Here is a 12162-nt window from a genome sequence, read left to right as displayed (position 1 = left end):
CCATCGTCGTCTGCCGTTACCAGGGCAGACATGATGCAAATTATTGCTCAGCTACCTGCACCATTTTTATTAACTGGAGACTTCAATGCCCACCATCCCCTTTGGGGCTCTCCAGCATCCTGCCCGAGGGGCTCCCTGTTAGCAGACCTTTTCAACCAGCTCAATCTTGTCTGCCTCAATACTGGCGCCCCTACTTTTCTTTCGGACACATCTCACACCTATTCCCATTTAGACCTCTCTATATGTACTACCCAACTTGTGCGCCGGTTTGAGTGGTATGCCCTTTCTGATACATATTCGAGCGACCACTTCCCGTGTGTCATCCATCTCCTGCATCATACCCCCTCTCCGTGCTCAACTAGTTGGAACATCTCCACAGCAGACTGGGGGCTCTTCTCTTCCAGGGCGACCTTTCAGGATCAAACCTTCACAAGCTGCGATAGTCAGGTCGCACACCTCACGGAAGTCATTCTCACTGCTGCTGAATATTCCATCCCTCACACTACTTCTTCTGCATGTCGCGTACCGGTCCCCTGGTGGACCGCAGCATGTAGAGACGCTTTACGTGCTCGTCGACGTGCTTTACGCACCTTTAAACGCCACCCCTACAGTGGCGAATTGTATCACTTGTAAACGATTACGTGCACAGTGCCGTCATATTATTAAAGAAAGCCAGCTGGGCTGCTTTCACAAGCACCTTCAACAGTTTTACTCCTCCTCCTGTTGTCTGGGGTAGCCTGTGCCGGCTATCTGGCACTAAGGTCCACTCACCAGTTTCTGGCTTGACGGTCGCGAATGATGTCCTTGTGGCCCCTGAGGATGTCTCCAATGCCTTCGGCCGCTTTTTCGCAGAGGTTTCGAGCTCTGCTCATTACCACCCTGCCTTCCTTCCCCGCAAACAGGCAGTGGAGGCTAGGCCACCTAACTTCCACTCCTCGAATCGTGAAAGTTATAATGCCCCATTCACCATGCGGGAACTCGAAAATGCACTTGCCCGGTCACGGTCCTCCGCTCCAGGGCCTGATTCTATTCATATTCAGATGCTGAAGAACCTTTCTCCTGCGGGTAAAGGTTTTCTTCTTCGTACTTACAATCGCATCTGGACTGAGGGGCATGTTCCCGCATGCTGGCGCGAGTCTATTGTTGTCCCGATTCCTAAACCGGGGAGGGACAAGCACTTGCCTTCCAGTTATCGACCCATCTCGCTTACCAGCTGTGTCTGTAAAGTGATGGAGCGAATGGTTAACTCTCGATTGGTCTGGCTGCTCGAGTCTCGACGCCTACTTACCAATGTACAATGTGGATTTCGTAGGCGCCGCTCTGCTGTTGACCATCTGGTTACCTTGTCGACCTTCATTATGAATAACTTCTTGCGGAAGCACCCGACCGCGGCTGTGTTCTTTGATTTGGAGAAGGCTTAAGACACCTGTTGGAGGGCGGGCAATCTCCGCACCATGCATGCATGGGGCCTTCGCGGTCGCCTCCCTCTTTTTATTCGTTCCTTTTTAATGGATCGACAGATCAGGGTACGTGTGGGTTCTGTCACACCTTTCGCCAAGAGAATGGGGTGCCACAGGGCTCAGTTTTGAGCGTCGCTCTCTTCGCCATAGCGATCAATCCAATAATGGATTGCCTCCCAGCTGATGTATCAGGCTCCCTTTTCGTGGACGATTTTACCATCTATTGCAGCGCGCAGCATACATGTTTCCTGGAGCGCTGTCTTCAGCATTCTCTTGACCATCTTTACTCCTGGAGTGTCGTCAGTGGCTTCAGGTTTCCTGCCGAGAAGACGGTCTGTATTAACTTCTGGCGCTACAAAGAGTTTCTCCCACCGTCCTTACGACTCGGTCCCGTTGCTCTCCCATTCGTGGAGACAACAAAATTTTTAGGTCTTACTTTGACAGGAAACTTAGCTGGTCTCCACATGTGTCTTATTTGGCTGCCCGTTGTACCCGTTCTCTAAATGTCCTCCGTGTTCTCAGTGGTATGTCATGGGGAGTAGATCGAACTGTCCTACTTCGCCTATATCAGTCGATCGTCTGCTCAAAGCTGGATTATGGGAGCTTCGTATACTCCTTTGCACCGCCGTCCATCTTACACTGCCTCAACTCCATACAACATCGGGGTTTACGTCTTGCGATCGGAGCGTTTTATACTAGCCCCGTCGAGAGTCTTCATGCTGAAGCCGGTGAATTGCCACTGACCTACTGGCGCGATATACTGCTTTGTCGGTATGCCTGTCGGCTACTGTCAATGCCCGACCACCCGTCTTATCGTTCCTTTTTTGACGACTCTCTCGATCGTCAATACGGGTTGTATGTCTCTGCCCTGCTACCCCCTGGAGTTCGCTTTCGTCGCCTCCTTCAACACCTTGACTTTTCACTCCCTGCAACCTTTAGAGTGGGCAAGAGCCACACGCCACCTTGGCTCCAGGCTCAGGTTCGCGTTCACCTTGACCTCATCTCGCTCCCAAAGGAGGTTACCCCCGGTTCGGTATACCACTCCCATGTTGTCGAACTTCATTCGAAGCTCATTAATATGACCTTCATTTATGCAGATGGCTCTAAGACCAATGACGGGGTCAGGTGTTCTTTTATTGTCGGAGCACAAAGTTTCAAATACCGGCTCCGTGGCCATTGTTCAGTCTTCACAGCTGAGCTCTTTGCCCTCTACCAGGCTGTTCTTTACATCTGCCGCCACCCACATTCTGCATATGTCATCTGCTCGGATTCCCTGAGCGCCATCCAGAGCCTCAGTGATCCGTATCTGGTTCACCCTTTCGTGCACCGGATCCAACGCTCTCTTCAGCAGCTGGTGGACGACGGTTCTCCGGTTAGCTTTATGTGGGTTCCTGACCATGTCGGTATCCCTGGGAACAAAGCTGCAGATGCTGCGGCCAAGGCTGCGGTCCTCCAGTCTCAGACAGCTTCTTGTTGTGTCCCTTCATCAGATTGTAGCAGGGTCATTTGTCGGCGCATTTTATCGCTGTGGCATGCCGATTGGGCTGCACTTACGGACAACAAGCTTCGGGCCTTGAAACCTCTTCCCGCGGCTTGGACGTCCTCCTCACGCCCTTCTCGGTGGGAGGAGGTAGTTTTGGCCCGGTTACGGATTGGACACTGCCGGTTTAGCCATCGCCATCTGCTGACAGCTGCGCCGGCGCCGTTCTGCCCATGTAGGCAATTGCTGACGGTCCACCACATTTTAACGTCCTGTCCGGATTTTACTACACTGCGTCTTGATCTTGACCTGCCATATACTCTCGGTGCCATTTTAGCGGATGACCCAGGAGCAGCTGCTCGCGTTCTTTGTTTTATCAACTTGACAAACCTGTCTAAGGACACTTGATTATGCTGTTTTTTTACTCCTATGCCTGTCAATCTTTTATCGTGTTTTCCCTTTTAGTTGCTGTTTTAAACTTGTGCCTCGCAGTGCATTCCTAACGTAGTCTGGGCGCTAATGACCATTGAAGTTGTGCACCCTAAAACCACAAAAAAAAAAAAAAAACTCCCACCCCCCTCCCCCCTCCCCCTTGCACCTGTGACCTTTTTTTTTGTCTTTGTCTACCCACACCTTTGCTACAGATGGGTCTCTCTCATCCAGGAGTCATACTGCCTTTTAACCTAACCCAGCATATTGCTTTTTCATCCTCGAGGAAATAACTACTAGTCCTGAAAGTTAGAAATTGTATCCCTTTTACTGGTATACAGGGTGTCCTTTGAGGAATGGTCAGTATTAAGGGACATGGCAGGAATGATCATTCAAAGCATACAGCCAATAAATTCAGCTTCTTCTTCTAATATTTTGGCTGAATACCATCTGAAATTGAAAACAGTTTGTTATGTGTTTGTTAAGGGATTAATATGGGTCAGTTCTATGATAATCAAGACACATACAGTCCAGGAGAGATGCATAGAGCACCGCAGGTACACCTGTCTCTTACAACCTAATAAATCTGCAGTAGTGGAGCACTGTATGGACACTGGGCTCTCTATTGTGTACTATAATGTCGAAATTTTGGCCTCGACTTCATCTTTCAGGGACTCATCAGTGAAAGAAGCAATTGAAATTCAGTTGGCAACGGATTTAAGTAATAGAGATAGTGGCTTCATCTTGGACAAATCATGGAATCCGGCAATTCGTGTAATTAATTACAAAGACATTGTGGCGGTGCAGCTCTCTGTGACACATGGATATCACCATGTGGATTGACTGTGCAGCCATAGATTTAATTTCCATGCATATGTTACACCTCTTTGCTGTGTGTCAACATCTCTGGCACCTTGTGTATCTTTGGCTGCATACGCATTGGTTCAGTTCTAAAGTTTAAAAGGACGGAACAGTTGCGGGAGCGTTAGTTACCTTGGCTCACTCTGAAGATGGCTGTACAGTATTCAGCCGAAATATTAGAAGAATAAGAAGAATAATTTATGCGGCTGCACACCCAAAATTTTATGGAACAGTCTTTATGCCGCGAAAGCATGAAGATGCACTTCTTCCGAACTATTTGTAGTACACCACCTCACGCTCTTGCTGTTGCAATCTTTAGTGCTACCAGGATTTCAGTTTTTCTGACATTCTTTCTGTCGTGAAAAAAATCATGCAGCGTGTGTATGATCTTGATCTTGATTATCATAGAATTGAGCCATATTAATCGCATAACAAGCAGATAACAAATGTGTTGTACTAACAGCAAACATGTAAATGATTGAATAAATGGGAACACAGTGGTAAAGTTGTCAATGAAAGCTCTGGAAGTAAAGTGTTTTCTTGCACATAAACAACAACAGTGATAGACATCTATTTGGAAGATGATGTTTCTTTCTTAATCTACTGATATTGCAATCACATTATGAATGATATTATCATGAGATCTGCAATCATTTATCTCCTTTGGGCAACCAGTGACAACTCGTTGGTAGTAACAGAAGGAGGGGTCACAAAGAATGGAAGGACTGAAATTCCCCCTCAGGCTACATTTACAACAAATAACTATCAGTGACTACTTTTTTTTCAAGTATCAGAAGATTTACAGACCAGAAAGAAAGCCAGTTAATATATCTGTGGTTTTCTTTATGGTTTGTAAAATCTTCTGATGCTCCTTATAATTTTAATCTGATGGAAATGATTGTAAATGCACATTAGGCTTCTGAAATTGTTAAGTTTTGCAAATAGCACATTTGCCTTGCAATAAAATCAGCACATAAGCTGTAAATTCTGTGTGCCACTTGTTCCATTGCTTACAATTGTAACAAAAGAGGAAATACATGGTAGCAGCTGTAAGACTTCTGTAATGGTAGGAGATATTTGTATAGTATCACACTTGCTATAACTGGACATTTCATGTTAGGTATTTGATGGGAAAACAGATCATAAGAATTAGAACTTGATAACAGCAATATTGTTTGTGGCTGGTTGCTGTATTTAATTTACAATCTTTGTAATTGTTCCTCACTGTAAATATGACACACAAGCAAGCACACCTCGCATAATAGTCACTTCTGCATGAAGTGTGCTTGCTTGTGTGAATGTGGTGTGCATTACTTTCTGAAGAAGGCTTTGACCGAAAGCTCAGTGTGTAACATAGTTTTCGTTATGCCTTTCTGCGTATCATTGTATCATCTTTATAGTAATATTGTTGACATTCCAACCTGGACTTTCCATTGTTTAATTTCTTGACTATATACTTAGGTAATGACATGGTGGGATTCCACATTGAGGATTACTGTCTCAATTTCATCGACTGCTGCCAAAGGAGACTGGGTTGCCGTGTAGACAGAAAAGGACTGCTTGTTGAACATGGTGGCCGCACAGTGCTCGTTAGGCCCTTGCCTATCGGTATTCCATATGACCGGTTTGTCAAGATGGCCGAAGTTGCACCTAAAGTAAGTTGTGATGTGCAACATCATTCAGCGTTATTACTGATTACGTTAAAGTCCGAAATGTTATTAAATTTATTTGTGCTTCCAGTGCCATCTTTCACTTCCTTCTTTATCCAAGCTTTTTTTCACTTTAGGACTGGATTTTCAATCTGATATGTTGCCTGTTTTACTGATTTACTAGTAATATTTCTGCGTGTCGCAAATAACATTGTCAGGTGGTATACACAGATGCAAATATGATAGAATAACTCAAGTTTTGCAACATATTTTGTTGTATTTTCTTTTTTACACAAGACATAACTTTCAGTTGTTTGATCTCTATCCAGCACCAATGTAGGAGAGAATATACAGTTGTTGAGATAGAATGTGTCAGCTATTCCGTCCCACACAAGTGTGTAAGAGGCTCAAGATTTCAGTATCGACAAATGTACCATCACCAGGTGTTCTGCTGCACTGAGATGTTGTAGTGGTACATGCTCTTATTGTACCTGTATCATATCCGTTTGTGGTCCATGTCAGTCCTGGGCAGGCATCGTGGGTGGGGTGGTGGAGGGGGGGGGGGGGGGGGGCTGGCATTGTCACTGGAGATGGTTACTCTATTGTGGGACATTTTTTTGTGGTTGTGTGCTGTGGTGTGATTTCTGAAATAAATACAGTGCTTGGTACGGTGCCTCGCTAATGTAACATTTGTTCCAGTAATGAGATCATGAGATAGATGGTCTATGTAACATTACTGTCTCAGAAGGCAGAAGCTTATGCCACAGTGTGTTTGCGGCTATGACTATGTCTGTTGTGGCTGAAGTGCGACAGAACAGGAAGTCACTAAAAGTGACATCTACCTGTGCTGTCATCATCAGATAGGCTGCAGAAATCTGCATGCCCGAGAATTATGTCAATATTGGGAAAAAGTGCGAAATTATTGGAAATATTATGCCACAGTGCTTAAGATATAGGAAGATGTTCATTATGTAACTGCCTCCTGTTATCATATGGCAACTCCAGAGGGTGTAATGTGAATAGAACACCCTCTAGAAACTGGCAGTATCTAAATTCTCTGCTCCAGCAACACAAAGAGATGAATAGGGGCATATATTATGATAATCTTTCCATGGATCTGTGCATCTGATAAGGTCTGACTTTGAAATATTGTGGTGCTTGGTTTCTTTTGTCAGCCAATGAATCATAGACCTCTACCTCCAAGCCACCTGCTGGGATTGACTGTATTCTCACCACATTCCGTTCCCTCTGGTTTCCAAGAATAAAGGAGTGTATGATGAGGGGAAATATATCAGAGAAAGTACGTCCTGTAGTACTGCCGGTTGGTACACATTAAAGTAATGATACTATAGTAGCCTTTGGAACTGTCAGTTACTTCATCAGGGAAGATTAAAAAGGAAGGGCAGCTTGCTCAGACTCCAGGATAAGATGGACCCACCTGTTGTGAGGGTAGACCAAGTAACATTCCAGAAGCTTGGACAGTATTGTAACTTTTACTCATACACTTGTCTATCAGTAGTACTATGCATTTCACTTCCTGAAGGTAAATTTTGTCTCATAGTTTATTAGTATTCTCATCTGAATTTCCCTTTTGATAAAAAGTAGATCCTGTGATTGTCATTCCAAGAAGTCTGCTTCTGATGCAATTCAGCAATATTTATTTTGCACAATTACAGATCATTTCAGTGCCACTAGTTTAATCACCAGTCTACTTTATTTGAGTGTGTCACTTACAGCATTGGTGGTTTTTCCCTGTTTTTGTTATATAAGTACAATAATCATGTCAGATACATTCCTGTCTATAATTTAAGGGATCTTGGATATCTCTGAAACAACAAAAAGCATTGTGCTTGTATATGTTCCAGTAGTTGCACCAGTACTAGGTATACTGAAACAAGCCTCAGGTCACGTTCGTGGCACTTACTTTGGTCAAGCCTCTGCTAGCAGCATACAGAATGTTATTGCAGGGTTGATATCATTGTATGGCAGTATAGGTTGTGCAAATTGGCTTCCCATAATTTGGACTGAGCCATCCAGTGTAGCTAGTGATAATGTTTTCCTTTCTGTGACAAGTGGCATCTGGTGTTGAAATGGTGGTGGGGTAGCTGCAGTCTTTTAGCCTAGTGTGGACCATGCCAATTCATCCATTGAACTACACTCCTGGAAATTGAAATAAGAACACCGTGAATTCATTGTCCCAGGAAGGGGAAACTTTATTGACACATTCCTGGGGTCAGATACATCACATGATCACACTGACAGAACCACAGGCACATAGACACAGGCAACAGAGCATGCACAATGTCGGCACTAGTACAGTGTATATCCACCTTTCGCAGCAATGCAGGCTGCTATTCTCCCATGGAGACGATCGTAGAGATGCTGGATGTAGTCCTGTGGAACGGCTTGCCATGCCATTTCCACCTGGCGCCTCAGTTGGACCAGCGTTCATGCTGGACGTGCAGACCGCGTGAGACGACGCTTCATCCAGTCCCAAACATGCTCAATGGGGGACAGATCCGGAGATCTTGCTGGCCAGGGTAGTTGACTTACACCTTCTAGAGCACGTTGGGTGGCACGGGATACATGCGGACGTGCATTGTCCTGTTGGAACAGCAAGTTCCCTTGCCGGTCTAGGAATGGTAGAACGATGGGTTCGATGACGGTTTGGATGTACCGTGCACTATTCAGTGTCCCCTCGACGATCACCAGTGGTGTACGGCCAGTGTAGGAGATCGCTCCCCAGACCATGATGCCGGGTGTTGGCCCTGTGTGCCTCGGTCGTATGCAGTCCTGATTGTGGTGCTCACCTGCACGGCGCCAAACACGCATACGACCATCATTGGCACCAAGGCAGAAGCGACTCTCATCGCTGAAGACGACACGTCTCCATTCGTCCCTCCATTCACGCCTGTCGCGACACCACTGGAGGCGGGCTGCACGATGTTGGGGCGTGAGCGGAAGACGGCCTAACGGTGTGCGGGACCGTAGCCCAGCTTCATGGAGACGGTTGCGAATGGTCCTCGCCGATACCCCAGGAGTAACAGTGTCCCTAATTTGCTGGGAAGTGGCGGTGCGGTCCCCTACGGCACTGCGTAGGATCCTACGGTCTTGGCGTGCATCCGTGCGTCGCTGCGGTCCGGTCCCAGGTCGACGGGCACGTGCACCTTCCGCCGACCACTGGCGACAACATCGATGTACTGTGGAGACCTCACGCCCCACGTGTTGAGCAATTCAGCGGTACGTCCACCCGGCCTTCCGCATGCCCACTATACGCCCTCGCTCAAAGTCCGTCAACTGCACATACGGTTCACGTCCACGCTGTCGCGGCATGCTACCAGTGTTAAAGACTGCGATGGAGCTCCGTATGCCACGGCAAACTGGCTGACACTGACGGTGGCGGTGCACAAATGCTGCGCAGCTAGCGCCATTCGACGGCCAACACCGCGGTTCCTGGTGTGTCCGCTGTGCCGTGCGTGTGATCATTGCTTGTACAGCCCTCTCGCAGTGTCCGGAGCAAGTATGGTGGGTCTGACACACCGGTGTCAATGTGTTCATTTTTCCATTTCCAGGAGTGTATGTGTCATAGTGTATAAAACATCTTACTTGCATTCAAAAGAACAGTAATTCAGATATCAGTCAGGCCATCCATATTTATGTTTTTTCATGCTGTCCCTAAACTACACTGGGCCAACACTGAGGCTGTTTCTTGAGAAAATATGCGACTAGTTTCCTTTTCCATCCTTCTACTATGTGTGCTGCTGCTTCTTCCGTTATCATCTCACAGTCAGTAGAGCACTGAACCTGTTTTCCTTCCTTCCTCAGGTTCAGTCACATGTAAGTCTGTGGAGCCAGCTGGCCACTCTAAGCAAGTGAAGTATTCATATTGAAGGTAGTCGCCCACCAGGGCATCTGTTCATGACTGGGTATTATCGTCCATCAGATGAAAATAAGATCCAATATCATTGTTAGCTGTCATCCTTATAGGCTCCAGTAATTGCAGTAGCCCTAGGAAACAAGTGATGTACACTGTGCTTCTCTGACAGAAACACTGGCACCATAACATTGGTCGCTTTGCTCAGTATTGGCAGGCTTGTAATTTGAAATGTGTGACAGATTAATAGAATTTGGGAATAGCTCTCCAGGCTAAACTGTAACTCATTCACAGTCAGAAAACTGTCCCTCTTTTCCTGGCTCCTTTCCTAGTGGGCTGGACAAGACTTTCACCAAGATGTGTGAAGTCATTGAGAATAATGTACCTGCTGGGTTGCCAGATGAATAGAGTAATCTCGTAGAGTTGACGATGTGGTCTCAGAGGAGATCTGAAACCCAGAGGTTTTCATAAGGTCTCTTCCAGGGCACAGTGGGCGCTGTGCGAACATATTTGGACACTCCGACTTTACCTGTACTGCTGACCCCCACCCTCCCTCTTTTCCATTGTACGATATTCCCTGCAACCTCGAACTGATGCTACAAGAGATGTAGAAATCGTGATCCACTTTGTGATGAATGTGGCAGCCTTCTGTCTACCACAGATTTGTGTATGAGTAGTTCCATCCAGATGTGCTAGCTGTCCCATGTTCTTTTTTGTGGCTCCTGCTACTGTGCATCAAACTTGTATAACATAAGTTTGCCACATATTTCCTGTGTTTCTCCACTGCAGTTTAGTCTATTTGGTGCCATGACAATACAAGATTTTCTTGTAAGTTCCATAGATTCCTTAATTTATGGAAGAGAATGTTTTTCCTAAGCTCTGATTTGTCACTTGATTTGAAGGATTATTGCATTGCTGATACGTATGAACAGTTGTAGCAGTGAAATGTTGTACCAAGTGACTAAAATTTTTACAGGTGATTTTGTGTGTTCTAGGTATTACCTACAAACCAGAAATTTGTTTTGGGAGTAGATCGTCTTGATTACACAAAAGGCCTTGTGCACAGGCTGAAAGCATTTGAGTTACTACTGGAAAAATATCCAGAACATATTGAAAAGGTAAGACAAATTATGAATGGCATGCATATAATCATATCACATACAAATTTCCTTGACTTAAGAGAAATGTGCAGAAAGTCAATGCTGTGGCCTAGTTCCAGTAATGTTACTGGATAATTTCTACCATTCTTTCAGATAGAAAGCTACATTGTAATGAACCCCATCCTCTTCTGCATATCTGCCCCCCCCCTTTCCACTCCCCCTTCAAATATTGCAATTTTAAGAAACTAAAATATTTTGTCATGCACCGGTAACCATCTTTCAGTGTCAAATATGTCATTATCATTATTACCTTGCAGCTCTTCCTATAGTTAAAACCAGTTTGAGAGTAAAGTGATGGTTACAAGATTTGGAAGGCGCAGTTTCAGACAGACAACTGAGGTCAAACGTATCTGCTGTGTTAGGAAGCATTGTCATACAGAACACAAGGTGACAACTTTGTTTGAGTTTAGGTTTGGTATAATTATCTGTGATGCACCTGTTCATATTGTTTTGAAAGTATATCTGTCTGCAGCATTCTGAAGTCTTTTTTCTGTTAGTTACAGCTTACTGCACTAGTCTAGATTGGTTGACAAACTACTTAGTGAGGGTACTGATTTTTTTTGGTAGAGTGCCAGCTGAAAGAAGTTGCCAAACTTCATGAAAATGATAAAGCTAGGGAAAAGACAATATGCAGCAGCCTTCATAAACAAGCAGATACTGATAAAATGCAAAGAGAAGAGAGGTGTTAGAATGATCAGAAATTTTCATGACTGTGTGTTTGGAGCCCATAAACAAAATAAAAATGATTTTATATTGCATATACAGACCTCTATCGGCATATTAAAATAATGCAGTCTCAGATGTGCTCATATGCCTTTGTTAAAAAGTTTTCAATCCAACATTTCAGCTATAGGTGCTGAATGCTGTGTTTTTCACAGTGCAATCTCACTATCTGTTACATTTATTACTTTAAAAATAAGAAGTAGATCAGATACATATATCAAGTATAAAAAAAGTAAGCACCGAAAAATACTGAAGAAGTTTTCATATCACATGAGTGTAAGTGATATAGTTCCATTGTTTGCCCTTTGCACCTATGTACTAATGCATGCAAAAGCACTGGGAAGTGCATAATGATAAGTATTCTTGCGACAGAGTCATCATCATCACAGGTAACATGAAAGGATCTGTGTACTGACCCTTCCATCTAATCTGCTTCACACTTCATGTGTATCCCAATTTTACTCTTTACAAGCTTCTCATTTCTCATATGTATCCTTACTCTTAAGCCCTACAGTGTATGCAGATT

General features: G+C 44.9%; 1 protein-coding gene across 2 annotated transcripts in view; it reads left to right on the top strand.

The window, feature by feature from the left end:
- LOC124619911 (alpha,alpha-trehalose-phosphate synthase [UDP-forming]) overlaps positions 1–12162 on the top strand; it is a 116833-nt gene that overhangs the window by 20752 nt on the left and 83919 nt on the right. For both annotated transcript variants that reach the window (XM_047146548.1, XM_047146547.1), the window contains 2 exons: positions 5692–5885; positions 10749–10871. In XM_047146548.1, coding sequence (XP_047002504.1) covers positions 5692–5885; positions 10749–10871 — 317 coding nt within the window. The remainder of the gene's footprint in view (positions 1–5691; positions 5886–10748; positions 10872–12162) is intronic.

The sequence above is a fragment of the Schistocerca americana genome, chromosome 6 (genome assembly GCF_021461395.2).
Source record: "Schistocerca americana isolate TAMUIC-IGC-003095 chromosome 6, iqSchAmer2.1, whole genome shotgun sequence".
Lineage (NCBI taxonomy): Eukaryota > Metazoa > Arthropoda > Insecta > Orthoptera > Acrididae > Schistocerca > Schistocerca americana.
This window is presented reverse-complemented; position numbering and strand designations above follow the sequence as displayed.